This window comes from Agelaius tricolor, unplaced genomic scaffold (genome assembly GCF_023055355.1).
Source record: "Agelaius tricolor isolate 1412-34295 unplaced genomic scaffold, bAgeTri1.0.p SCAF_3, whole genome shotgun sequence".
Lineage (NCBI taxonomy): Eukaryota > Metazoa > Chordata > Aves > Passeriformes > Icteridae > Agelaius > Agelaius tricolor.
Genome location: NW_027269263.1, coordinates 61,591,770 through 61,617,384, shown reverse-complemented (window position 1 = coordinate 61,617,384; position 25,615 = coordinate 61,591,770). Strand labels below are relative to the sequence as shown.

At 40.9% G+C, this 25,615-nt stretch overlaps 1 protein-coding gene across 4 annotated transcripts in view; it reads left to right on the top strand.

Annotated features, from left to right (window-relative positions):
* SEMA3D (semaphorin 3D) overlaps positions 1-24,917 on the top strand; it is a 139,728-nt gene extending 114,811 nt beyond the window's left edge. For all 4 annotated transcript variants that reach the window (XM_071424040.1, XM_071424039.1, XM_071424037.1 and 1 more), the window contains 6 exons: positions 1,019-1,107; positions 2,919-2,960; positions 4,179-4,336; positions 6,371-6,435; positions 8,624-8,763; positions 18,425-24,917. In XM_071424040.1, coding sequence (XP_071280141.1) covers positions 1,019-1,107; positions 2,919-2,960; positions 4,179-4,336; positions 6,371-6,435; positions 8,624-8,763; positions 18,425-18,838 — 908 coding nt within the window. In that variant the 3' untranslated portion in view covers positions 18,839-24,917. The remainder of the gene's footprint in view (positions 1-1,018; positions 1,108-2,918; positions 2,961-4,178; positions 4,337-6,370; positions 6,436-8,623; positions 8,764-18,424) is intronic.
* Positions 24,918-25,615: the final 698 nt, after the last annotated feature.

Here is a 25,615-nt window from a genome sequence, read left to right as displayed (position 1 = left end):
AATCCTGGAGATGCTGAGCAGCAGAAGATCAGTAGCTTATTATATGTTTGAATGTACACAGCCAACTTGTACATGTGCAGACTTTGGCAATTATGTCAAACAAACTCTGGAAAAAACCTCTAATTCATAAGGAAAATAATTTTACATTGATTGGTAATATGAACTTCAATAGTTTGGGAAAAGAAGAATGAAAATCTCATTCTTTCCCTTATAATGTATTATTTTTCATTATTTCACTGCTATGTGTAGAGCTTAGGGCTAAGCTGCATTGCATCACTCTCACATCCCAGCACCCAACCCACTTCCCCTGAGCAATTTCTGAGCTCTTTTTAAGGCCATTCAAGGTTCACTAATGTGTAATGGTCTGACATAAAATGAGAAGCTATTTTTTTCCAGCAAGCAAGAATCCAGGTTAAAATTGATGAATAGATTTGACTTCAAAAAATCCTCTGGATGACTCCAAAGAAGTAATGAATAAATTAAGATTTTGATGCTGAATGAAGTTGGATTTAAAAAAAAATCCTTATAAATGAAAAAATAAATTTAAAAAGTGTATTGCTTAATTCATTGCATTAAAATGAAGTTTACTTCTGATTAAGGAGCTATACTAGAAACAAATGAATTCTATAAAAAAGAGGAAATCATTTTCTGCCAATTTAGTCCCCTGAGCCAGTTCTCTTTGGGGTCAGATGGGCCCCAGTTCTGGCTCAGAGACATGTGCAGAAACTTGTAGCTGGCAGCATGGACATGCTTGTCTGTGTTTGTGTGCTTGTGTAGCAGGAGAGCTGGACCATCCCTGCCAGGAGCAGCCTGTGACTGTGTTGGCTCAGCCATACAGTGAAACCATAAATGCACTGTGTGGAGGGAGCTCTGCAGGCAGCAGTGGATGCAGTGGGGATAGGTGTGGCTGGAAAGCAGCATCCCTCATGGATGAGCTTTATCTGCAGGGCAGGAAATGGAGCAGCCCACACCTATTTAAACATACCTGAGGGTTTTACATGAGGCACATTTGTTTCAGATGTAGGCACAGTCCTGAAGGTTGTGAGTATCACAAAGGAGAAGTGGACCAAGGAGGAGGTGGTCCTTGAGGAGCTGCAGATATTCAAGGTAAGCATTAATAGCCACAACATCAATTAAATATTATTCAGGGGACTTCAGTGGCCCAAACTGGCTTTGTCTGTCTGGTTGGTTGTTTACTGGAACTCATTCAAGTTTCCAGAGGGACACTACGTAAATTTTTAAATGCCTTGGTATTCTTTGGGCAAGTCAATTAAAAAATGTCCAAAACCAAACAGACCGTGATTTTTCAAACCCATAGAAAGTGTCATTTAGCCTGCTTTGTTCTAGTTTGAAATCTTATTATGAGCCCACTTTTTTTATTATTTATACATATTAAAACAGTAGTATTCTATTTTTAATGTAACATTTTCTATGGCCCAATTGGCATTGACAGTATTCTAAGTACCATCATAAGTTTTAAAAGACAAGCGCACCAAATTCCATGGGTGTGAAGAAATGCTTTGAAATAGCTAAATTGGGAATTGAAAGCATAAGAAAAATAAAAAAGAAATTAGTTTTGATTATCAGTGTTCCTTTATTTATTGGTGAAGGCTGACTCAGTATTTTTTACCATTTTGATTTGGTTATTCTGTAACTGGAACCTTGCTAACACCAATGACTTCTTCATAAATACAGTTTGTGAAAAGCCCAAGATTCTTTTTGTCGCACAGGCACAATTTCTAACTAACTTTAGTGCTGGTAAAGGAGCTGACATCAACATACTTTTACATCAGAAAAATGGAAACGTTTGTATTCCCTACTGATTTTCTTTTCCATTTATTAGTTTCTTCTTAGTTCTTTGCATTCTCAATTTGCTTTCTTCTCATGCTGCACAACTCTTCTCCAGTTTTCACTTTGCTTTTCCATCAAAGTTTGTCTGCATCCACAGCATTTTGATTAATTTCCTCACATCCTCTCTGCTATGTGCTGTCCAGCCCAAATTGTTGTCCATACTGAATAAATGAATTTGAAACTTTTCCAAGTGTAAGCACAGGAACCATTAACAATTATTTCAAAGAGTTCATTTCTTCATATGCCTTTTGATATGTCATGTGTATGATGAAACTTTGATTTAAAGGATCTCTATGTCTTCTTCCCACTGTCTTGGACACCAATTATAAATATCACTCAGAAAATACCAAGATTACTCAGTGGCCTGCCAAATAATGAGCAGTTCCAGTATGTGCACCAATTTGCTGCATTCTTAAAACATAACGTCAAGGGAAAATGTGCCATATCATATTTAAAACAAAAAGAGGTCATTTTTTTCTACTCAGTAGACATTCCTTCACATTTTTATTGGTAATGTTTATAACTACTACCTCTATGTTTTTGAATACAGAAAATTGAAGGGGGTAATGGCTGAAAAAATGTGCTTTATTTCCTCAAACTGCATTAATCTTAAACAATAGGCTTAGATTAATCTTCTGTTGGGTGATAGCTAATACCCTGAGCTTTGTGCTGTTCTTACATCAGTTACAGGCAAAAATTTCACTGTCTCTCATGAAATATATCCTGGTGCAGAGATCTGCCTATGTATCCCTTAAATGGCAACTAAGCCTTTCAAATAGTGCTTAATATGAACTAAAGTTGATGTAAAGGCTCATTGTCCAGGATGGGGTAAATAGCAAACTCTGAGAATCTAATTGCCTCCTTCCAGCTGGGGTAATTGATGGGAGTTCTTTTTGGCAGCGTGAATTTCTTGATTTTCTATTGTTTGGGATTTTTTTTTCATATTTGTTTAAACCGTGCAAACGAACCCGTAATTTTATTTGCTTATTGTGTGTTAAGTTTTGCTCTCTTTTTCACTAAGAGCAGGGAATTTGTAAACTAATACATGTTGCTGTTTTATTTTTCAGCATCCTTCAGTTATCTCGACCATGGAGATTTCTCAGAAACAGGTAATCATAATCTTGTTTAACTACTGGAGGATATGGGGTACACTGAACACCTATTTTCAGGTGACGCCTGTTGCTTAGTGGCCAAGCTTTCCATAGATGGCTCTTAAAATGTAACTGGAAGGAAGGGGATGTGTTTGAAATTGTTTCCCTGCCTAATTCCTATTTGCTTACAAACAGTAATTTGTGTACCCAGGCTGGTAATTATTCGGGGAAACAAACCTTTAGTCATATGGTAGTGGGATTTGTAAGAGAAGCCAATGCACATTCTTTTTCCTGCCTCCAGAAATACTTGTCTCTTTACAATCTAGCAATAAATTATTATTACTATTTTTGTTTTTATTTTTATTAGTAGTCAGGAGAGATCAGGGCCTCACTGTGCTAAAATTTGTATGCACACAACCAGTCCCCCTCCTCTAAAATTGCAGCCTGAATCTGGGTGGTCCAGCCCTGGCAGCACAGGGGCTGGTCCCAGAGCAGTATCTCCTGATGGGAAAGGATTTTATGGCAGCTCCAAGCTCTGGAATGGCTCCTTGCATGTTCAGGAGGCAGTGTGACACCAGAGCCACCCCTCCCTGACCCGCAGAAGTGGCCAGAGCAGCTCTGGCACAACCCAGCTCACTCACACGGGAGGAGGTATTTTGGCTTCAGGCACGCACAGCACAGCTGGGTCCCATCTCCCATGAAAAAAGGTGGCAGGCCAGATGGAAGTGCTGCATGAGCCAGCTCCAGCTTGGACCACCCTTGGCTCCACAGGCGACCCACTCGCACCTGGGGAGAGGGCAGTAACATTATCCCTGTCCTACCTCAGGATCAGAAGCAGAACATGAGGTTTATTCACACGAGGTCACCCCTAGTTCCCAGATTGTTAACATCATGACTATCCAGCCCTTGTTAGAAATGTGTTATTAAGCCATTCTTTCCGTGGTTTGGTTCTGATATTTTAGTACAGCGCACATCTGAAGGTGTGAGGGTGTTGAGTGCTGGTGTCTTTCCAGGACTGCAGTCCCCTTTCCTCTCTCTGTGTTGCTGGGGTGGATGGGCACTGGCCAATTCACACTGAGCCCTGAGAAACATTTCACACTAAAGGAGAAATTTTTCCCTTGTTTTACAAAATCTGGGGTAAGGTTAAAAGTCTGCAACTGTGGCACTGAAGAAGGGAACTTTTTACACCGGCTACTGGAGAACACTTCTAATTAATTCGCTTTGCCTGATTTGCAGCAACAATTGTACATTGGTTCCAGGGATGGATTGGTTCAGCTCTCTCTGCACAGATGTCACACGTATGGGAAGGCTTGTGCAGACTGCTGCCTTGCCAGAGACCCATACTGTGCCTGGGATGGAAACTCTTGTTCCAGATATGCCCCCACTTCTAAAAGGTAAGAAAAAACCATGATGTGCTGTAAAAGATCTTGCTGCTTGCAAGAATTTTAGATGTTCCAATTCATAACTTGTTGCCTTTTTACTTAGCATATCATTTGCCTTAAAATGTGATCATACTCTGGCCATGTTTCACATTTCTGCTCGAAGAGCTGTGAAGACAACATAGCTTTGTTTAAGTGTGTGTGACAGTAACTTGGCTACAGCAGCTAAGATCATAAATCCATCACTTTCCTTTTTTATGCTGAATGCTTTAAGTCACAAGATGCTCAGATGGAGGTCCAGGTTGTGGCTAATTCTGCCCAAGAGGCAAGAGCCTCTCTTAAGCTCCTGACTTTTTCAGAGTAGTTAGAAAGCAGAGTTTAACGTAGCATCCCAGAGTGGTCAATAATAAAATATATTTAATTCCCTGACCTAACCCAACAATTGTATTTGTGGTCTAGCCATGAGAGGGAGACAGAGATTTAAGTACCATGATTTGACCACATTGGCAGCAGTCTTTCCACAGTGAAAGAAGTTTGATCTGAATTTTCTATACCCACCAGCTAGGACAACACCTTGGATCTTGATGGAGGGAGAGCACGCTGCAGGGTCTAACAGTGCAGTGCCTAAGCTGCTGGAGGTGTCTCCTGAAGTTTTGGGCTGAGTTAGCTGGAACCAGAGTCCTTCACAGCCTCTTTATTCTGCTTTGGACAACGTCCTCCTGACAGTAATTCTTGCAGTGGGGTTGCAGTTAGAGCTCAGGCTCTGGAATGACACTTTCTACCTTAGGGGTCACAGGGCTGGGTCCTGAGCCATTGAAGTTAATGACTCATAAGTTACCCTGTCATGGTGTCAAGAAACTTTATGTGTTCTCCCTCATAGCCAAAGCAAACTAAATTCAGAGAAGCATAAAAGCAAGGAGAAAAGCAAGTGTTCAGGCTCACTGCAAAGTTAGTGACACATGAGGCTTGCTGAAGTCTGGGGTGGGCTGGGACACGGAGATCGATGGTCCGTGCTTTTTAACAGATGTGCAGCTTGGAGGGAAGGCCAAAAGTCTGTGTCTCCAAAAGAGAGGATGGGTGACTGGCCCTGGGAATCCTGCAGCAGATCAGTTGCTTGAATGTTTTCCTTCTGTGCTGAAGGCTGTGCTTCCAGCATGTCTACAGCTTTTGCTCAGTGAACACATCAGCCTTAGCAACCTGCTCTCCTTCCGAGGCCATGCTCTGCACACAGGAGGTCCCACTGCAGCTGCTTGTGAGGAAAGAACCAGTTCTTTCCTGGGTCTCCAATTCTTCTACTGAAAAATTGAAAAAGTTTCCATTTTTTTCCATAGCTCTTGTGAAATAAATGCAGTCATACACAGAGGAAGAGTTGACCTTTTTTTTAGTGCTATTACATTGAAATGACAATAAATCATGGTGAGTTCATGTAACACACCCAGATTGGTGGGCAAGTTAGTAGATCATCTCAGATGATGTTTTTTCTGTCCATTTATTCTTTATTCTTCATTAAGATGAAGAATAACAAGATTTGTCAATTGGTTTTTTAACAAACTAAAATACATGCTCTTCTCTCTTCATTTTAATAATTGGTTTATTAGTCAGTATTACCTTGAGCTAATACTGAGCTTAATTTTGAATATCACCTGTTGAACTTCAGACCTTTTTCATGATCTACAACATGAAAAGTTTTTAGGTATTTGTAACACAGTCCACCCCACCATTAGACCTGTGCTCCTAAAGCAAGTTTAGACACTGTTTCTGTCACTGCTTTACAACTCTTTATTTTAGGCAGATATTTTTCTCTTGCTTTTTCTCTTTTCCCTCCCAGTGGTTTTCCCAAATCACAGGCTCTTCTCTTGATGTCAGTTATACAAATCTCTCTAGGCCATATGCTGCTTTGAGGGTGAGACTGGTTTTAGTTAAGACTGTAATTGTCAGCAGTAGGATGGGAGCAATGCAAGTCCACATCTGCTGAGCTCCTCTGTATTTTGTTGTTGCATTCCAGCAATTATGTCTGAAGTGTTACAAGTTTGCATGTTCTTCCCATAGGCGAGCCAGAAGGCAGGATGTCAAGTATGGAGACCCAGTTGCACAGTGCTGGGATGTGGAAGACAGTGAGTATTTTTCACCTTTCTTGCTCTTTTGTTGCTTAGGCAGCAGATTTTGCTGTGACAGCCTCTGTGTCCAAAAAGTTGCTAAGCTCAACAGAGCAGTTGCCCTTGCCACACTTCATATCCATTAGCCCTCACACAGTTAAATTTTCAGAGCTGGAGCTGGTAAGGGACAGCCAGCATGGGATGTCACCCTTGCATCCCTTATGGGCAGCCCTTCACACCAGGCAGGGAGATATGCCCCTGACACCAAAATATCACACATGTCCCTGAAGTTAGCTAATGGGGTGTGCATGATGTTCCATCCAGAAACAGGGCAGTAAATCCCACAAGGAAGCTTGCAGGGTTGGGTGGGGAACATGCCATCTCCTCTCTGCCACTTGACACTGGCCCAAAGGCTGAGCTGCAGCTGCCAAACCAGCCCCTTCTCCTTCCCACAGCTACTTAAATATTCCTGTTATTAACAAGAACCCCCTTCCCCCTGCCTGCTTCCCCCCTCCTTTTCCCACACCCTCTTTTCAGATGCCAAAGGGTCTGGCTGCTCCTCTGGCATCTGCAGCCCTTCTCTCCCGAGCGAGCACTGTCAGTGTGAAACCCTGCGGTTACACAGCAATCCCTGTGGCAGCACAAAATAAATGAATAGCATTCAAACCCAAGTGTGGCTTTGTCTGGGGTTCTTCTAGCTGCTTATTAAAGTGAACAATCCAGACAAAACAGTATTGATTGTATCACCACGTTGAACACTGGCTTTGGGACAAGCCACCCCTTGCCATTGATCTCTGGTTATTCCGTGCTGCTGTGGTGCTGGGTCCCTGCTGCAGGCATCAGTGGGAGGCAGTGCAGAAATCAGAGCTGCTTGCCATGGGATCAAAGCCTCAAGTCTGTTGCACAGTCTAGAGGGCTCTGACTGTACATGTGTGCTTGCAGACATAGTTAAAAAGTCAGGGTAGGATCTCATTTCCATCAAAGTCAACGACAAAACTCCTGTTCATTCCAAGGGCCAGAATTTCCTTGCTTGCTGCTTGCCACGACTCTCCAAACCCTGATATCTGAGACTGTGCAAAGCTCAAGGTTATAGAAACCCTAGCAGAAAGGCTGACAGTGTCACATTTTCCTGGAAGGATAAAGAGATACTGGAAGAGTTAGCTTTATTAGACAAATCTACAGTCTTGTAGCACAGAAATTGGTATTAATTCTTTGCCCTGACATAGTGCCACCAATAGCAATTTTATCCACCTGGGAGTGACTCCTGTGTGCCATAAACCCGTGAAGTTGACCTTTGTCACTCCGGGGTCTTGGCTTATTTAGGCCATTTGTGATAATCAGTAATATTATGGTCCCCAAACTTACTTAGATCCACTGCTCCACTATGTGAGATTCTCTCCCAGAGACTGTTGGCTGAATGAAGTTGTTTGGCTCTACCTAAATCTTAGTGGTGCAAGGAAATGATGCAAATGATGAATTTCTATAGATCTCATACAGGTACTTGTTACATTGAAAGCATGGTCCAAAATTGTTTTAATTCTGATGTGGAGCTAACTTTTGAATCAGGAGACACCACTGTTTTCACCTTCCTTTCTGGTATTCACAGGGCATAAGAAACAGCTTTAGTGTCTTGCTAAGGGAGATAAGACACAGATAAGACAAACTAGAAGGAAAAATGAAGATGCAGAGATTAGAAATTATTTGCTCAGGTTTACAGAAGACCAAGAAAGGATTTCAGATCTCCTCATGGCTCCTTCTGTGTTTGTTCTGAAACACACTACAGAGCATTTCAAATTACACTGAAGGGAAGCAAACTTCAGTTTACTTTAGCTCTGTGACTCCTTTGGGTGAACAAACCAGACCATAGAGTCTAACTTAACAGGTTTAGCTCAGGTTTAGTAGTTGCATTACTTAAAGGAAAAATAGAGGTCAGCTTTTAAATTCCTCATAGGCGAAAGCCCCAAGTTTAAAATGGAGCAAACTCATGATACAGATTTTATTGACCTCCTTAAAAACCAGTTGCACTGAAGGAAGGTTAGCAGCCGCCTCTAAATCCTCATAGTTATAGTTTAAGCTAAAAGTTAAGTTTCCTTTTGCATTTTTATAATTCACTCACTCTTATAGCATCTGTTCTGAATCAGGCTGTTTTCCCATTGCTTTAAAAAGCAGGTCAGGGTTAATCTCCTGTACCATGTTTGCTTTCCAGGCATTAGTCATGAAACTGCTGATGAAAAGGTGATTTTTGGCATTGAATTTAATTCCACTTTTCTGGAATGTACTCCTAAGTCCCAGCAAGCCTCTATTAGGTGGTATGTTCAACGCTCTGGAGAAGAACACCGAGAAGAGGTAAGTTATAATCATCAAGGCAGGTTTCCTCCATAGAGAATTCAGCTGAGCACTGAGAGGCAGAAGTTACTGGGGCCAGTCAATGTTTTGCTTTTCCCTGCCCTCACCTCAGGTATCACATAGCATTCTGCTATCACCATTTGGGGCATGCAGTGGGGAAGAGAGAAGCCATTTGCACTGTATCATAAGCAGATTTTGATATTTATTTTGACTTAACCTGCCCATCCTATTAAAAAAAATAAAAAAAAAGAGGTTTAATATAGATAAATGATTAAAAAGTCAAAGCTCTTTTGTCCAACAGTTAATGCATCTGCTTCTGTAGGTAAAAGTATGTTCAAAACCTTATGTTTCAATAAAGTCTCAGCTCTGTTTAGTGTCTGATTGCTTTCCCTTTCCATGTTGAGCAGTGTAGCTAAGAATTGCATGTATGGTTTGCTGCTTCTCTCCATCTCTCCCCAGAGGAGGAATGGTCTGTGGTTAAAAGGCTTTTTATTTGCTTTTTTCTTGTTAGTGGACTCTGAGATTTTTGCTTAAATGGCATTTAGAGAATTCAGGTTAAGGATTGCTCCTTGCATCTGATGTAGAAAGCAGTGAGATTTGTGATGGCCCTTAATTCCTTTGGGATTGAGCTTTGTGGTCCTCACTGATGGAGAATCTCTGGAGAAGCCTCCAGGTTGCTGCAAACCCCCTGCACAATTTCCTGATGATTCCTCTCTGAGCTAGTGACAAAGGGGCTCTCCAACATGACTAAAAGGTCAATGTACTGGGACTGGTTTGGACTGGGTTTGTGAGTGAGTTTCAAACCTCAGGAGTTTTCATAGCCTTTCTCTTACATGAGTGATTTTGTGTCTGAGGCCAAGTCCTGCTGTGATGGCAGCCATGGCAACAGGGAAGGAGAAGGGAAATGAACTGCCCTTTCAAAGGATCTGGTCCCAGGTGCTAGATATGCTTTTCTGTTAGATGTTCATCCAAGACAAAAATCAGTTTAAATGACAGGAACTATCAAACATACAACTGGTGTTCCACTCTCAGTGATAATTCATCCTATGAGACTTCCTGAGTGCAGAGGCCGTGCTGGTCCTTTCCAAAGGCTGGGGAATTGCAGGCCAGGGCAGGTGTCTGAGAGGGAATCACCTCTGGGTGAGATGTGACTCATGGTACTCACCCCAAAGTTGCAACCCCAGTTATATCATGGCCCAGAAAGCCAGAGTTAGGAGGTACTTCTAATTTTCTGCCAGATAAGACAAAAACCTACAAGGCTGTATATTGACTGTAACACTCCAATACTTCTAATTTATTCCTCTTCTCTTACACATGTTTTGGATTGACAAAACTTTTTTCCTCTGCTGGGAGAAAAAAAGCATAATTAACTTTTAGATAGGTGCATTAACACCAAAAGAAAGAGATTGCTACTTTGAAATACTACCTGTAACCCCCATTATAGCCAGTATGTGGAAAAAACAACAAGAAAAAAGCCTTCTGATCAGATGGCCAGGCACCCTCTCAGCTACAGGAGGTTGAAGTGCACACCCAGCTAGAAGCGTATTGGCATTTAAAGACCTACAGTCATTCATTTTACTGAAATGGAATTACCTTTACCCTCCTGTACAGCAGACTCAGTGCTCACCTTCCCTAAGGCAGCAGTTTGTAAATGCACTCACATATTTGATGTTCAGGGAAACAAGTAAAGTACTTTCTTAACTATTACCATGTATTTAAGACTAATTTTAAAGTAAATTTAAGCAGATAGCTAACAAGGTTTTGACTTGGGGGCAGGGGGGAGAGGGGGTGTTTGTTCTTGTTGTTTTTCTTTTCCTTTTGTATGGTTTTCTTTCTTTTTTTTTATGAATGAGAAGTCAAGTTTTGAGAAGACTCAATCTTTTAAAAAAGAATTGCAACTATACCATGAGCTATAAACTTTGCATAAAGGAGCCAGTTCCCAGTGAAGAATGTAATATTTCTATATCATAAGAGATTACGCTTTCAAGACTTAAAAGCCTCTTTTGAAGGGCTGCTTTTGAGTTTTATCTGTGTCAATTTAAGGAAAAAGATATTATCAGTTGATTTGCTCATAAATCACAGGTTCAGCTAGGCCTCTGAAGGTCATGGAACCAAGCTCAAGCTGTCTTTCTTGTTTGATCATAGAACAAACTGCAGGTGAAACCAGCTTTTGAGCAAATTTACAGCATGTAACATGTATGGCATAGCCTAAATTAAGGCTATACTCTTCTTGATACACATTGCATTTCCAAGAGGTTTGTTGTGGCAGTGGCCTGGCCCCTCCTATTTGTTCTGATCCAAATGCTCCTTACCCAGGCCTGATGCTGTCCAGTATAGCAGGACTGCCCAGCATGCCAAGGATGTGCACGTTGGGAGGGATTTAGGGAATGTGTGCACATGTGTGGTGGCATTAGAAGTCCCAGTAAGCACATAGAATTCATCTTTGCACATTAACAGCAATGTTTACTGGGCTTGCTCTGTGTAAACAGTCTGACATCTGTTTGCATGAGAAAAGTAAATCTTTCCTAAAAGGCTGGATTAACCTCTGAGGCAAATTTAGTAGAAAATTTGAAGGAGAAATGTGCACAGATTCTCTACAATATGAATGTTAGAAGTAGGCAAAGAGCTTTTTGTCACACATTGTACCTTAATCCACAGCAGTGCCTCTGTGATCTAGTTTTGGTAAAAATCAGATCTTGGGATGGTTTTGGGTTTTTTTTTTTGTTGGGGTTTTGGTGGGTTTTTTGGTTGTTTAGTTTTTTTAAGTCTGAAGATAATAGCCTATAGAAATGCATATGCACACATTGATGGTTCAAGGATCAGGTCACTTAAAGACTCTATAGATATTAGCTATGTTTGAAGCTTTCCAGAAAATTCTAATAATAACAATTTATAGTATTTTGACCCAGCTTAGTTTCAGGATCCTAAGAAATTGAACTCCTGAAAAAACTCTATTTGCTTATATTATATTGATAGACATCATTTTTAGAAGAAACAACAAAAAAGAAACTTTTTGTTTACTTTTTAAGATAACTGTATCAATGTAGAAATTACATGCTTTCAAATGCGGGATGTTAAATTCCTAATTTCATTTATGGATCCCTAAATGATTGACCAGGTCTGTAGAGATGCTGAATAATCATTCCTCCTATTTGATGGAATAAGGGTGAAGTGGTTAATATGTTAATCCCTTAATAATTTGCAGATCCAGAAACTGAGGTTTCCAGGTTTTCTAACTTGACTTACCAGTGCAAATGAGTTCATCAGTATAAAAACCTGATTGGGACCTTCCTAGTAAATCCAAAGAGCAGAGTAATTGACTTTCTTTTCAAAGTACTTCAGTTTGACAAAAATACCATATGTGACAGAAACACTGAGGTCATATTTAATGTATAGCTTGATCTTTGCTCAACCAATGCATTACCATAACTTTTCCCATTACAATTATATTTTCTGCTCTCTCTGTCACCCTTCCTGCAGCAGATTTCTCAAATAACACTGTGCATTCTTTTGGTGCATGTCTTAGCAGTGTAACTTATTGTGATGACGATACCATGCTTTGCAAATGACTCCACGCACCTGGAACTTAGGTTACGGACTTTTAGTTCCAGGGCTGGAGCTGTAATGTCTTAGCAAGTCTTTAAACTTGGCTTTACAAAGAGATGGCTTTGCACTGTCCCAGACATGCAGTGCAGCTTCCTGAGGGAAGGGAAAGGGCAAAATCCAGACTAGATGGGAAGCATTTGGCCCAGCAGGATGTCCCCGACATTTCACCCTTAAGGTCATGGTTCAGAATGTGACTTCCAGGCAGAGCAACCTGCAGGGAGGGACAGGATCTCCTGTGGTACAGAAGCTGTCACCAGGTCATTTTGCTGCCAGTGGGAGTACATTTCCCTGTAGTTTAGGGCTGTTTTAAGGTCAGGAGTCAAATATCTAGTGCTTTTGTGGTTAGTGTTGCTCACGCAATTGATCGTGTTTGTTCCTGTGCGTGCAGCGTTACTCACTGGGATGACGGAGAGTGTTTCAGTGCCTGGAGTTCATAAAAAACTCTGGGGACGTCATCTGTTCGTAGTGTCTTGAACTGCTGAAGCTCTCTGAAGCTTTAAACAGATACTAGTTATTTCTCAAAAAAAGTCCTGTGTTATTTTATGTACATAAAAAGTGTCAGGACTGCAAAAAGCAAATGCATGGCTCCCTACAAAGGCGTTAGTTTTGGTGCCTCGTTGCTCTGAAAAGCTTCAGCCCCTCTGCTTTAGGCTGCATTTCACTCTCAGTCCCCTGTGGCTCCTGATCTGCCAAGCTGCCACCTCAGCAGCAGGGGACAGAACAAACCATATGGTCTAAAGTGACAAAATAGGTGCAGATCACTTTTAACTTTCTTCTTTCTGCTCTGCTTATACCTGGTGGTGAAAATAAATCCACCAAAATGCCTGAGGCCATTCCAGTTTCTCCTTCAACAATTCTCATCCTTTCCACATTCCTGCCCCACAGCTCAAATTGTGTTTTCCTGATGGACCAAACTTGAGGACCGTCTGATATTTTGGTAGATACAAGAGCCAGACCCACTTTTGTGCAGGACATATTTCAAGGCACAACATTGTAACCTAGCTCCCTCATCAGAGCAGGGAGATGTTGTTTCATTCCACATTTTAGGCATTTTTTTCAATTTATCCAAGTGATAAGTTTCAGTATCTTTTTGCATCTGGAGGTTTTTGCATCATGATGGGAACTTTGTTACAAACATCTGGTCTAGCAGAGTTGTAAGAAAAAAAGCCACAGATTCAGTGCCAGCCCTGAAATCCAAAAGTTGGATGATGGCTGAGTCAGGCAGAAGACACATAGCAAGGACTGAATTTCCACTAGTATCTTCTGTCAGGGGAGTGGTGTTTGAATCTTTAGGTCAATGAAAAAGAAGGTCAAGAGAGTTGGGAAAAAGAAAAAAAAAAGATATTAATTCTGCAGCCTAAGTTTGCATACTTTCATTCTTTTATTTTACTATATAACTCATTGCCTTTTTTTTCTTCTAATACCTTGAGTGTCTTAAGTAAAACTAATGTTTTTGACAGTTTCATTGGGAAAGAGGAGAAGTAACTGTACTGAGTGACATTTCTGATTTGATTCGGATATATTGGAGAAGTAATAGGAAGGAGGAGTTTAAAGTTTAGTCTCAGAGTAAGAAGTAAACTTCACCTTGAAATTAATAGGAATCATGCATGTCCCTAATGCCATTTTACCAGCAACACATTCTTCATTTTTCCTGAGACTGTTGGTGAATTAAAAAAAAAGATGTTTTAAAAAAAATTAACTATACAGCTGTGTTGTAGCTAAATTATTATTTTCCCATACAAGAGAAACAGTCATGTGTGACAATAATGTCAGAAAATCCCTAGAGTGATCTGTATTTCCAGTCAAATGATGAGGATGAAGAAAACAATAGAAAAACAAAGATGAATGTGAATTCTCTGCAAATGTTCCTCATTTTCTTTTCTCCCTCTCTCAATTTGTTCAGGGGTTGCAGCTAACCCATGATTAGTCCAGCTTTACCTCTAACATTTTTTCACATGTTGATTAATGAGGAAAGGCAGGCTTTGAAGCCATTTTCTTCTCCCAGACAGGTGCAGTGTTTTAACTGTGAAAGAGCTGACGTGAATTATTTGTAAAGAGGGAGCTATCTAAACACATCATTAGCAAAGGACAAAAAGCATTGACCGAACCTGGTGCCACAGCACTTTAAAATCCTTGGTTGTTTTCCAACTTACTGATCGTTTAAAGATTTGCCATCATTATTGGCAATATTTTTTTTTCTTCATTGCTAAATTCAGATTGTGAAAATCAAGTGTTAGATTTGCATGGAGTTCTTTTCCTTTTATCATGCATTGCCAGAATCTATGGCATGTGCCATAATTCAGTTAATGTAAATTTTGTAAAACTTATGTACTTATCATGAAAGATGAAAGTACAATTTGTTTATACTATCTCATCAAAAATCTGCTCCCACTTCACTAAGAAAAGAAAGCGATTGGTAATCAATTGCTTCAATTTTAATGATTTTTATGTTGTTTCCTATGGAACAAAGCTATCTTTCATGTTAAAGTTTTATTGTATGCTCAAATTTAAGGACATGTCAGCAAGCTTTTATGAATCTAAGCCTGTGTACTTCTGAATTGCTAAATCCTATTTAGAAATATTTTAGAAGAGTTACTGATTTTGACATGGTGGGGGGTGAAACAGTGAATCCACAGTTGAACAAAGCAAAATTTCTTTTATCTAAGTAATCTTCTCACTTTCCTCAGAATTTAATAAATACATTTTACATCTATAGGTCAGGAACCAAAGACCACATTAAACATTCAAGTGAAAGGTTAAAGATCTACTACCAAGTAATGAAATGCCAGGTGTTTATGAAACTCCAGAGCCCTGTGGGGAGGAAAGCAGAGAGGAAAGACAGGAGGAGTTCTGAACCTATGGGTAAAACAACATAAACAGGATACCAAAAAGAGAAGTGAGGGGGGAAAGCAGTAATGAAGTGTTGCTCAATATGTGTGAAATCGGAGCCATAATTTTATCCTGCCAGAGGATAAGAAAGGAATGAACAATGAAGGCACAGAGGAGGAGGTGACAGTCACCCTAAATCAGTGTCCAAGGTTAACACAGGACACTGTGTAGGAGCACTGCTTCATTCAAAATAGGAGTCATGATGGGCTGGGATTAAGGGACATAACCAATTTAGACTTTTACCTTTCTCTGCAGTATCCCAAGGCAGAGGAGGGGACAACTCCATCAGTTAACACAATTATGACTAAAAAGTGATGGCTGTTACACAAACAGCAAATAGTTATGAGTAGCAGGGTGCTGGACTTGGGGGTCTAGTGATTTTTTCAAGTCTAGATCTGCCATTATTCTGCCTTTCTTTCACTGAAAAGAGGCAAAACCCTGGAGAGGGCACTTTGGACTGGCACCCAGCCAGCCCAAACAGCCAGCTGGAGCCCTTCCAAGTGTGGGAGGTGCACAGCTGTCAAGAGGCTCTAGACTACAATACTGGCAGAGCCACCGGCAGGCAGATGCTACTGCTGAGATTGCATCAAGCCTCAAGCTCAAAGACATCAGTCCTGTTTTCACTCAGGCAATGTGGGAACGTGGTCTTTGCACAGTGCCTTATGAAACCCAAATGTCTGGAAGTTAGCTGCTTCTTCCCAGGCTTCTCCCTCAATTTTGCAAATGTGGATCTTCATGTTGACATGAAGCCTGGGCAGAAGAAAGGGATTTCCTTGTTGTCTTGGAAAAGCCAGGCCTCCAAGCACTTCCACCTGGCCCCTGCTCCTGCTGCTCTCTCTGGAGCACAGCACCACAAGGAAACACCTGTCCTAGACATATTTCTGCCTACAGCTCCTTATTTGTGGATTCTTTTGTAAATTTTATGCTCCTGTTTTTACTGTAAAAAAGGAGCATTTAATTGGAGTGAAATGTCACTAGCTGATCCCATTGAGGACTAGTGCCCTGTGCCGTGGGTTCTGCAAAAGAAGAGCAGCCTTTTCTAGTTTGTCCCCCTGTTATCTTCTGTGCATGTGGCTTCACCATAATTTATCTGGTTTAAACTCAGTGTGGTAAATCAGAAGTAGCTTGTGCTCATGTAGCACCTGTTGTCAGGGCAATCGATTTTCCAGGAATTTCCTGAAATTTGTATCATTTCACCCTCTGGGTACTGAGTAGACATGCTTATATACAGTTTACAAACAGCGAAACTAAAGCTCCCAACACCAACAACTGGGGGCAGGAGCCAAAAAATACTTGGCCAGAGAAACTGACAACCAAAGATACAATCTGACCTGCTTTTGTAGCAGCTGATTTCTTGTGTCTGCTGCTCTCCTGTCTGTGGCAGCACACAGACCTGTATCCATCCATCCATAAGACTTTCCTGCATACCTGTCTAATGCATGTGTTACTGAAGACTGTTACAACTGAAGCAGTAGGAAACAAAAATCTCTGTCTCTGGTTGTATTATTTCTATGTGTATTGTTCTTTCTGGTGATCTCAATATGGTCTCTAAAACTTTTTTAATGATTTCAAAGTCATTTTCATAGAAACTTAGAAAAGGGTAAAGCTAAAAGCCCTCTAAGGTAATCTCATCCATCCCTTTGCTCCAAGAGACTCTATTATGATAAAGTACCAGTGAGCTAGAATCATAACAGATGGAGAATCATATGTATGTATAAATTTTTTCCCATGGAGTAGCAGAGGGAATCGTGTGCAGATTTTTTACATAAAGAAACAGTGTGTAGCTTACCCACTGTGAATAAATCTAATTTAGTCATCTTTATGCCTCCCTGATCTTCACCCTCTGAAGTTTGCTGGAGGGTCAGATGTGCACTCTGGGAAATTTTGCAGATTCTGTGTTGGTTCTTTCTGCCCCCAGCCCCCCTTCTCAAACCCACTACCCAACTTGAGCTGGAGTTTCCCCCTTGGCAGTGATGCCACCAGCAGAGCTGAGGCTGCCTCCAGCAGCAGTCCAGGCCTGTGGGTGCCAGCTGTGCTGCAGCCTCTGTGTGGCAGCAGAACACAGCACGCCTGGGAGGGAACAGCCTGGGACAGACCAGCATCATTTTCAAAGGAAATGCTGGTGCTGGATGTCGGGAGTTAGGGCTCTGCTTTCTGCTTCCACCTCTGCTACTAATCTTTATATGGTCTTTGGCAAATCACTTACCTTCTATGTTTCCCAGATGTAAAAATACTTAGGTGCCCAATGCCCCATCCTGTTTTTGGTTTGGTTTGGGTTTGGCTTTTTTGTTGCTTTTTTTTTTTTTTTTTTTTTTTTTTTTTGAGGAGGGGAGCTATTTTTTGATTTAAGTTGGTTTAGAAATAGTTTTCAGATTACCAGATACATAACTTACCTGACAGTTTTACTGGTCTAAGGTACACCTTACTTCTAACATGTGAGACCCTGCATTTTTTAAATATTTATATTCGTAAATGAAATTACATCTCTATGCTGTCAGATTTCAGCTCCCACTTGCAATCTTATTCTTTTGTTTGGGGTTTGTTTTTTTTTTTAAGTCTTATTTTTCTCAAAGTTATTCTCCACAGATCTTAGCAATAAAAGAGCTGTACTTTGTTGTATCCATTCAGCCTTATTGCCTGCTTTTAATCACATCTCAGTGAGTCAAAGCCAGGATCAATTTCCTTTTGTAAAACTTGGTTGAAGAAGATCAGAAACACAGCATTTCGCTGTAAAGATCAGTAGTAGTATTCATATTCATCATAACAGGGCCTCAGCATTGCAAGCACTCTGGTATTTTGGGTGTATTACAGTTACCTCAGAAAGAGCTGCTAAAAAAATGCTGGGATTAGTGGCAGTCAATAGCTCCCCTTCCTTGGAGAATGCAGCCTCACTGACTGCACTGTGATGAGTGTTGCTGTCTGTCCTGTCAGCTGTACAGCATGTGTCTTTTGCTACTGCATGCTGAGTGTCCGTGATCCAGATGTTGCAGCTAGGAACAGGATCAGGCCTTGAGGGAACTGCTGGTTTCTGTCCCAGCTGTACCACAGGGAAGGGACACGCCATGTGCCAGCCGGGCCGTGCCTCCACCTCAGCATAGCATTGACACACATCTCATTTTGACAGTGAGACTCACCTCCTGTGCTCTTTTCTTGTCCACCCCCACAGCTGAAGGCTGATGAAAGGATCATTAAAACGGAGCACGGGCTGCTGATCCGCAGCTTGCAGAGAAGGGACGCGGGAGCCTATTTCTGCAAAGCCCAGGAGCACACCTTTGTGCACACCATCGTGAAGCTGAATTTGAACGTCATCGAGAATGGACAGATGGAGGGCACCCAGAAGACGGAGGACGAGGAGGGCCGGGTGAGGGATTTGCTGACGGAGTCCCGGCTGAGGTACAAGGACTATATCCAGCTGGTCAGCAGCCCCAGCTTTAGCCTGGATGAGTACTGTGAACAGATGTGGCACCGGGAGAAGCGGCGGCAGCGGAACAAAGGTGGTGCCAAGTGGAAGCATGTGCAGGAGATGAAAAAAAAGCGAAACCGAAGGCACCACGAGCCAGCCAGGCCACCATCGACGTAGTTTGTAAATGCTATTTAAAGAAAGGACATTTTCCATAAAAAAAAAAAAAAGAAATACTGTGTTCTGGTTTTGTGCATCTTGCCTATGAGTTAGCACTGCTTCTTCTTGAAATCAGAAAATTTACCATCACTGTTAATCTGTGTGAGAATGTACAGTGGGATTCAATGCCAAATGAGATGTTCCTTATTGGAGTGCTGCAAACCAGGCAATCATTTCAAATGCGTTCATTAAAAAAGAAAAAGTGTACACTTTTAGCTAATTTCTGGGTAGCCTTAGACTGCGTGAGCTGTGTTCTTTACTTCCTTTGTAATTTTCACATAGGGTTTAGTGTTTGTGTTCCCATATTAACATTTGCTGCCACATTCCACCCCAGAGGTGGCTACATTTCAGGGGAAGGCAGATGTACTTCCAGTTCTTTGGCATCTTTCTGAATAAGAAGCATGGTAGAAATGTGTGACAGATCTGCAAAAATACCCCTAATTTACCCACTGGGCCTGTATACAGGCACACGGGTGGGGTTTGCTAGCACAGAGAGGCACAGCAAAAAATCAAATTAAGTTTTGGCTTAGGGACAGCATTCATTCTGCCCATAAAAAAGAGAAAGCATAATCATAGTTTAAGAGAGGGGAATTATCGAGTGTTACTCGTTAGTGTTTGAGTAGCCACCAGTTTGCAGTCCATCTGCTGAAATGAAATGCTGACTCTAATTGAAATTGCCACCGAGATGCTTGGGAGTAAATTTCCTAAGTGGTCCATGGGAGGTATGTGCACAAATCCTATTAACAAATAAAGGGACTCCTGCCTGCACCTCTTCTATGCCTCTAAAGGTTTGACTCTGACTGTTTCTCTGGCCCTTTGCTGGCTTTGTTTTACGCAGAGGAAAAGAAAATTAAAAGACAACAACAAGGCTAAAATGAAAGACGATGAGGGAAATATGTAGTGGCTGAGACCAGTGCTCTTGACACAGAGCTGACATTCCTCAGATGTGTGTATTCTTTGGGATTTTTTCTCAAAGGTGTTATGTATTTTTAAGTTGAAAATTTGCATTGTTGGAATTAATACTTTTATTATAATTAAATAAGAGATGTCCACGTGTAAATAAAACTTGTAAGTTAGAAATTTGCTGTATACCATAATTTCATTTGTAAAGTGGTCCTTGTTCCTTGGTTTATATTTTGGGTTTAATAATGTAAATTTTTACACATATGCAAGAAATACTGGCCTCATCCTTGTCTGGTTTACATCAGTATTATTCAATTGATTTTATTCCTGATATGCAGCAACAAACACAAGCTCAAAATCAGGCCTACTGTCTCCTCTCATGGCTGAGTCACAGCCCCCCCTCTCCTCTGTTCCATCTAACCTCCCTCCGTTTTGCCTTTCACGCCTTTTTGAGTGTGAAATGACAAATTAGCCACTTCCTCACATGGAAGACAGCTTTGATGGATACCAAAATGACAGACTTTACTTGTTTCTCATGCATTCTACAGATCTTGAGAGCAAAGTCTGTGGGAAATGCGTGCAATTGATGTGCACCTCATTAAGGGACCAAAACTGTTGGCTCTGAAGCCCTCGCCCATGCTGGTGTTTGTGTGCGCATTCAGTCACAGATCTAAAATTGTGAAGGTCCAATTTGCATCGCTGTTCATTTCCTCTCTGTTGCAAGTCGGATACAGCAAAGTGTTTGTCAGATTTCAGAAAGGAATCTCAGCTTACCCACGTTTCTTGTAAAACCCGAAAGCTGCGTTTGCATGTGTTGTACAAAAGCCAGCGATACCATATGTCATTAATTTTGGATGCTTTTTTAATAGGAGATGTATGAGTTAATTAGGAGATATTAGATAGCATGCGTACAATGCTTTGATAGTGTAAAGCACTGAGTGCTAAATATTATAAAACACATCTGTGGGGAAGAGGGAATTTCTCAGCACAGGACCTTTAATCAGCAGAAAGACTGATGCTGAAGATACTAACCAGTTGTACAGTACTTTGAGAACATGCAGAGAACTTCTTGGCATTTTTGCTGCAAAATAATGTAGACCAGGCATTTCACAAGAGGCTCATCAATTTGGGTACCTTGATTTTAAGACCAATTAAGACTACTTAGGGAAGGTATGGGGGGTATTAAACTACTACATATAAAGCACAGGATACTTAATATTCTTGGCTGGAAGATTATGCTGTCACCATACAGAACCTGCCTAGTTATTCCTTATTAGATTTTTATCAGTCCAGAAAGTCCCATTTCTCTGGCTTGGGCATTAAGGAAATGAATGGAACCACACCAAGGCTATAGAATGGCAGGTGGGCTGCATTTGCAGGCACTGGCAAAGGATCCACTCTTGTCATCAGTGGTGACATGGTACTTCAATTGACAACTCTCATCACATGTTTACTTACTTCATAAAAAAGCAAAGCAGGGTCTTTTTTCATACTTTTTCTCCTCCATCAAGACTAAATAATCTGATTTTATGTTTGGGTATGATTGGGGGTTTGTATTCTACAAATGAAACCCCCCCAAACTGACTTTAGTAGAAATACGGGGTAAGGGTCTAGTACAGGGAACATTAGATTTAAATGGTTGAATTAAAATGTTATTGCTCTTAAAAACTACTTTCATTTCTTTTATTTAAAATGTTCTTGCAATGAGATTCTTCTTACAGAAATGACCTCATCAGTCTGGGGTACAGTGGTACCATAAAACCCCAAGTGAGATATAAGACCTCTTCCATCATGGGAAATAAATTCAATATCCTCCAAACCAGTGTGTTGCATTGAGTTCATGCCACCCCAGGGAACATATGTAATAGTCCCACATAGATAAAAGTCTGTGCTTTGATACAGTGGTAAGATGAATGCTGTAGCTGGCAAGGGTAGCACACCTCATACAGTGCAGGTAATATACATGCAAGGAATCCAGGGGACTTTGGAGACCAAGGAATGAGAGAGATAGATTGACAATCACTACTGGAAGTAAGGCAGGGCTTTGTTAGGTTGGACTCAGCATTGCAAACTCAGGAACAGGAACAGGAGTAGCCGTGGGTCTTTTCCACAACCTTCAGTCCCAGAGGGAGGTTCAGAAGATGAGCTAGGCCAGAAACTGCAACAGAGGAGTAGCCCCCTCTTTTCAAAGGGGTTTAATCTTTAGTGTAATTTAGAGGCTCAACTTGAAGCTTGAATTTCAGTTTGATGATTTGGGGCTCAGCTGGGCTGCTGTGAGCTGTACTATGAGCCACAACAGGCCCATAGTTAAAATGAAACTGAGCCCTACCTCTTTCAAGAGTGCCATAAAAATTTAAACTGAATTAATTTTTGGTACAGAGTGGAAAAAAAAGTTGCCTCCACATTAATATCTGTAGCTTTTAAACAGATCCCTTAGTGCATTGTTTCAAATGTCATGAGGTTCAACAAGGCCAAATGCCAGGCACTGCACTTCGGCCACAAAAAACCCCTGCAGTGCTACAGGCCGGGATGGAGGAGTTGGAAAGCGGCCCAATGGAGAAGGACTTGGGAGTGCTGGTTCATTGTGGCTGAGCATGAGCCAGCATCACCCCAGGTGGCCAAGGAGCCAATGGCCCCTGGCCTGTGTCAGGAAAAGTGTGGCCAGCAGGACCAGGGAAGAGATTCTCCCCCTGTTCTCAGCACTGGTGAGGGCGCACCTCGAGTGCTGCGTCCACTTCTGCCCCCCCCAGTTTGAAAAGGACAAGGAGATACTGGTGTGTGTCCAGCAAAGGGCAAAAAAGACTAGAGAACCTCTTCTGGGGAATGACTGAGGGAGCTGGGAGTGTTTGCTCTTGAGGAGACTCATGTGGGACCTCATCACTCTCCACAGCTCCTGAAAGGAGGGAGTGGTGAGGTGTGGGCCAGCCTTTTCTTCTGTGCCTGCCATGAGGGAATGAGAGGAAATGGCCTTAAGCTGAGGCAGGAACGATTCAAATTTGATATTAGAAAAAATCCTTTTGCTGCCTGGGTGGTCAGGCATTGGAATGGGCTTCCCAGAGAGGTGGTGGAGTCACCATCCCTGGAGGTGTTTAAGAGGCACCTGGATCTGGCACTGGGGGATGTGGTTTAGTGGTTCAAGGGTTACAAGGGCAGTGCTGGGCTGACAGCTGGACTAAATGGTCTAAAAGGCCTCTTCCAATTTTGTGGTTCTGTGATTCTAATCGTTGCTTCTATATGATCTATTTATTTGAATATGCATTCAACAGGGATTACAGTTATTAATACACTGTCTTTTTCTTCAACAAAACCTTTCTATTGACCATACTTCAGCAACAGGTCAGTGCTCTACTGAACCAAAGGGGTTTCAAGCAGACTCTTAGAATAACCAATACAATGTGAGCTGTAGTTATAAAAATGCTGAAAACTGATATAAGCTTTAAAGCCCAACAGGGCTCTAAACTTTGCAGCAATCTTGCAGTCAGTTAAAATAAAACAGAAAATGGGATTAGCAGAAAAAGGAATAAAGTATTAACACTTACTCTGATAAACTGGTTCTGTTACTGGAAACCATTCCAACAACAGGTGTGAATGTGTGTTCATGCCATAAGCAAATACTTTCCCCTCTAAGCAGTTAAGCTGCTTGAGGTATCTAAGAACCTGAGTACTTTTCAGGTCATATGTAGATTTTGTCCCCAGTTCTTATGTCACTCATAATGAAGTAATTAGGCTAAATGCAACAGATACCCCCTGGTTTATGTGCTTTTGAGATCAGAAGATTCCTTCAGTTCAAATGGTATGAACCTCTTATTCAAACCACTATGGGTATTGATCTTCATTTAACATTTCAGATAATGAATAATTATTTGTTATCATTACTCATTGATCATGTAATCAGCCTGTGTCCCATAGTAATGTCTCAATATTTAATAACAGCTAATGGAAATTGAGTTGTCTGACATTTTTTTCATACAAGCTTATGTGTACAGGAGTGCATTTACAAATGTCCTGTTTTCTATTTATTTTGTAACAGAGGTTAATTTGCAAAAAGCAAACATGATTTCAAGAGTCAGGGTTCATCTCAGCCTCCATTGACAGCAGAGATTAAAATCTTTCTGGAACTGAATTGAAGCCTAAGTACACTATAATCTATTTATAGCCTGGTAGTCAAATCCCAAATCTGTGTGTTGCTCTGTGGAGTATATTGGCCTGGTTCTTTTTGCACACAGTTTTAGATGAGACCTGGAGGTCTAAGGAATTACATCTACATGAATGGAAAATTAAGCCCACATGTCTCTCTAATATATTCTGTTACATTTTATAAACTTTAAATGGTCTCTCTTGTAATATTTCACTATAGTATTGCTAATGTTACCCTGAACTAGGCTGCTGTCACTTGCTGAAGTGTGACATTCTTTGTAGTTGCAATCCAGATTTCAAGGTTGGTAGAGTAAGTTCATTACAGCAGAAAAAATGAAGTCATGTGAAAAAAAGTTTAATTATTAATTCTACAGAAGAGATTTATAATATTTTATTTCCACATAACAAAATAGTGGTTATACTAGAATGTGTGAGAAACACCAGTATTTGTTTTCTGTGCAGGTAAGGATACATAACAAATTGTAATCTTGAGGGTCTCACTTGCCAATGTGCATTTGAAACAGCTGGTGTGACAGCTGTGGCAAGACTCATTTTTTACTTGCTTGATCTTTTCCCACTAAACCCATTGTCTCCTGCCTTTCAGACTCTGGTCTAGCAGATAACCCCACTTTTACACAGAGGAGGACTCTGGAATCAGGTATTTTGTGACATATACACACACACACCGCTACACAGTCATGGTATCACAGTCTGCCTTCAGGTGAAGACTTCCTTTAGCATTAACTGCAGCATTCAGTTGCAGATGCAAACCAGACACTGTGAGGTAAATTGGAGGCCAGATGGAGTTTTTGTTCATAAAGAAAAATTTTGGGACTGGTGCTGAGAGGTCTCCTTTCTCTTTTTTCTTATGTGGTTGCTGTGTAAAATTTAAAATTAAAGTGGTTTGTGCTTAAAAGCATAAGATTTTCCACATGATGTAAAAAATATGAACAAACAAATAAACATTTCCATGTGATTGGTTTTTTATTTTAATATGGAATGCTGGTCCAGTGTCAATGCATTAGTCCAGATAGTACAAGCCACGAAAATAATGTGTTCAAACAGTTTGCTGTGACATCTGTAAGGACCCCAGACACGTCTCAGTTTTTGGTGGTATTTCACATTCTTCTCCCTTCCCTCTATGGTACAGAAGTGGATTTGGCTGGATTTTTGGAAATTTTTTTGGGGGGTGGTAGAGTGGTTTTTGTCAGTTTAATTTTGTTAGGAGGGCCTCTTTTGGTGGTCTGGGTTTTTCAGACTTTTTGGGTTTTTTGGTTGATTGGATGGTTGGTTTTTGTTTGCTTTGTTTTGTGTGCATGTGTGTTTGGATTGCTTTTTGTGTTCTACTCTTCTGTTCTTTCATGTTATTTCTCCTACTAAAAGGGACCATGCCCAAGCCCAGATGCTTTCTGGTGGTGTAATATATGACAAAGCAATAAGAGGAACAGAAGGCTTGGCAGGTATTTCGGTATGGAGACAGCACAGACTGCAAGACACAAAATCTTAAGGCTTAAAAAAGACTATGCATAGTGGACTTCTCAGGCCTAAGTTGAAAATTCAGTTAGATTAATAGAAGGTATATTTTTTTACTTTATGAATGTTTTTTCTTAAAATATGTTTTAAATATTCACTTTCAAACCTTTCTTTGCAAAAATAAAAAAAAAAAAGAAAAAAGAAATCCAAGCCAAACAAAATAAA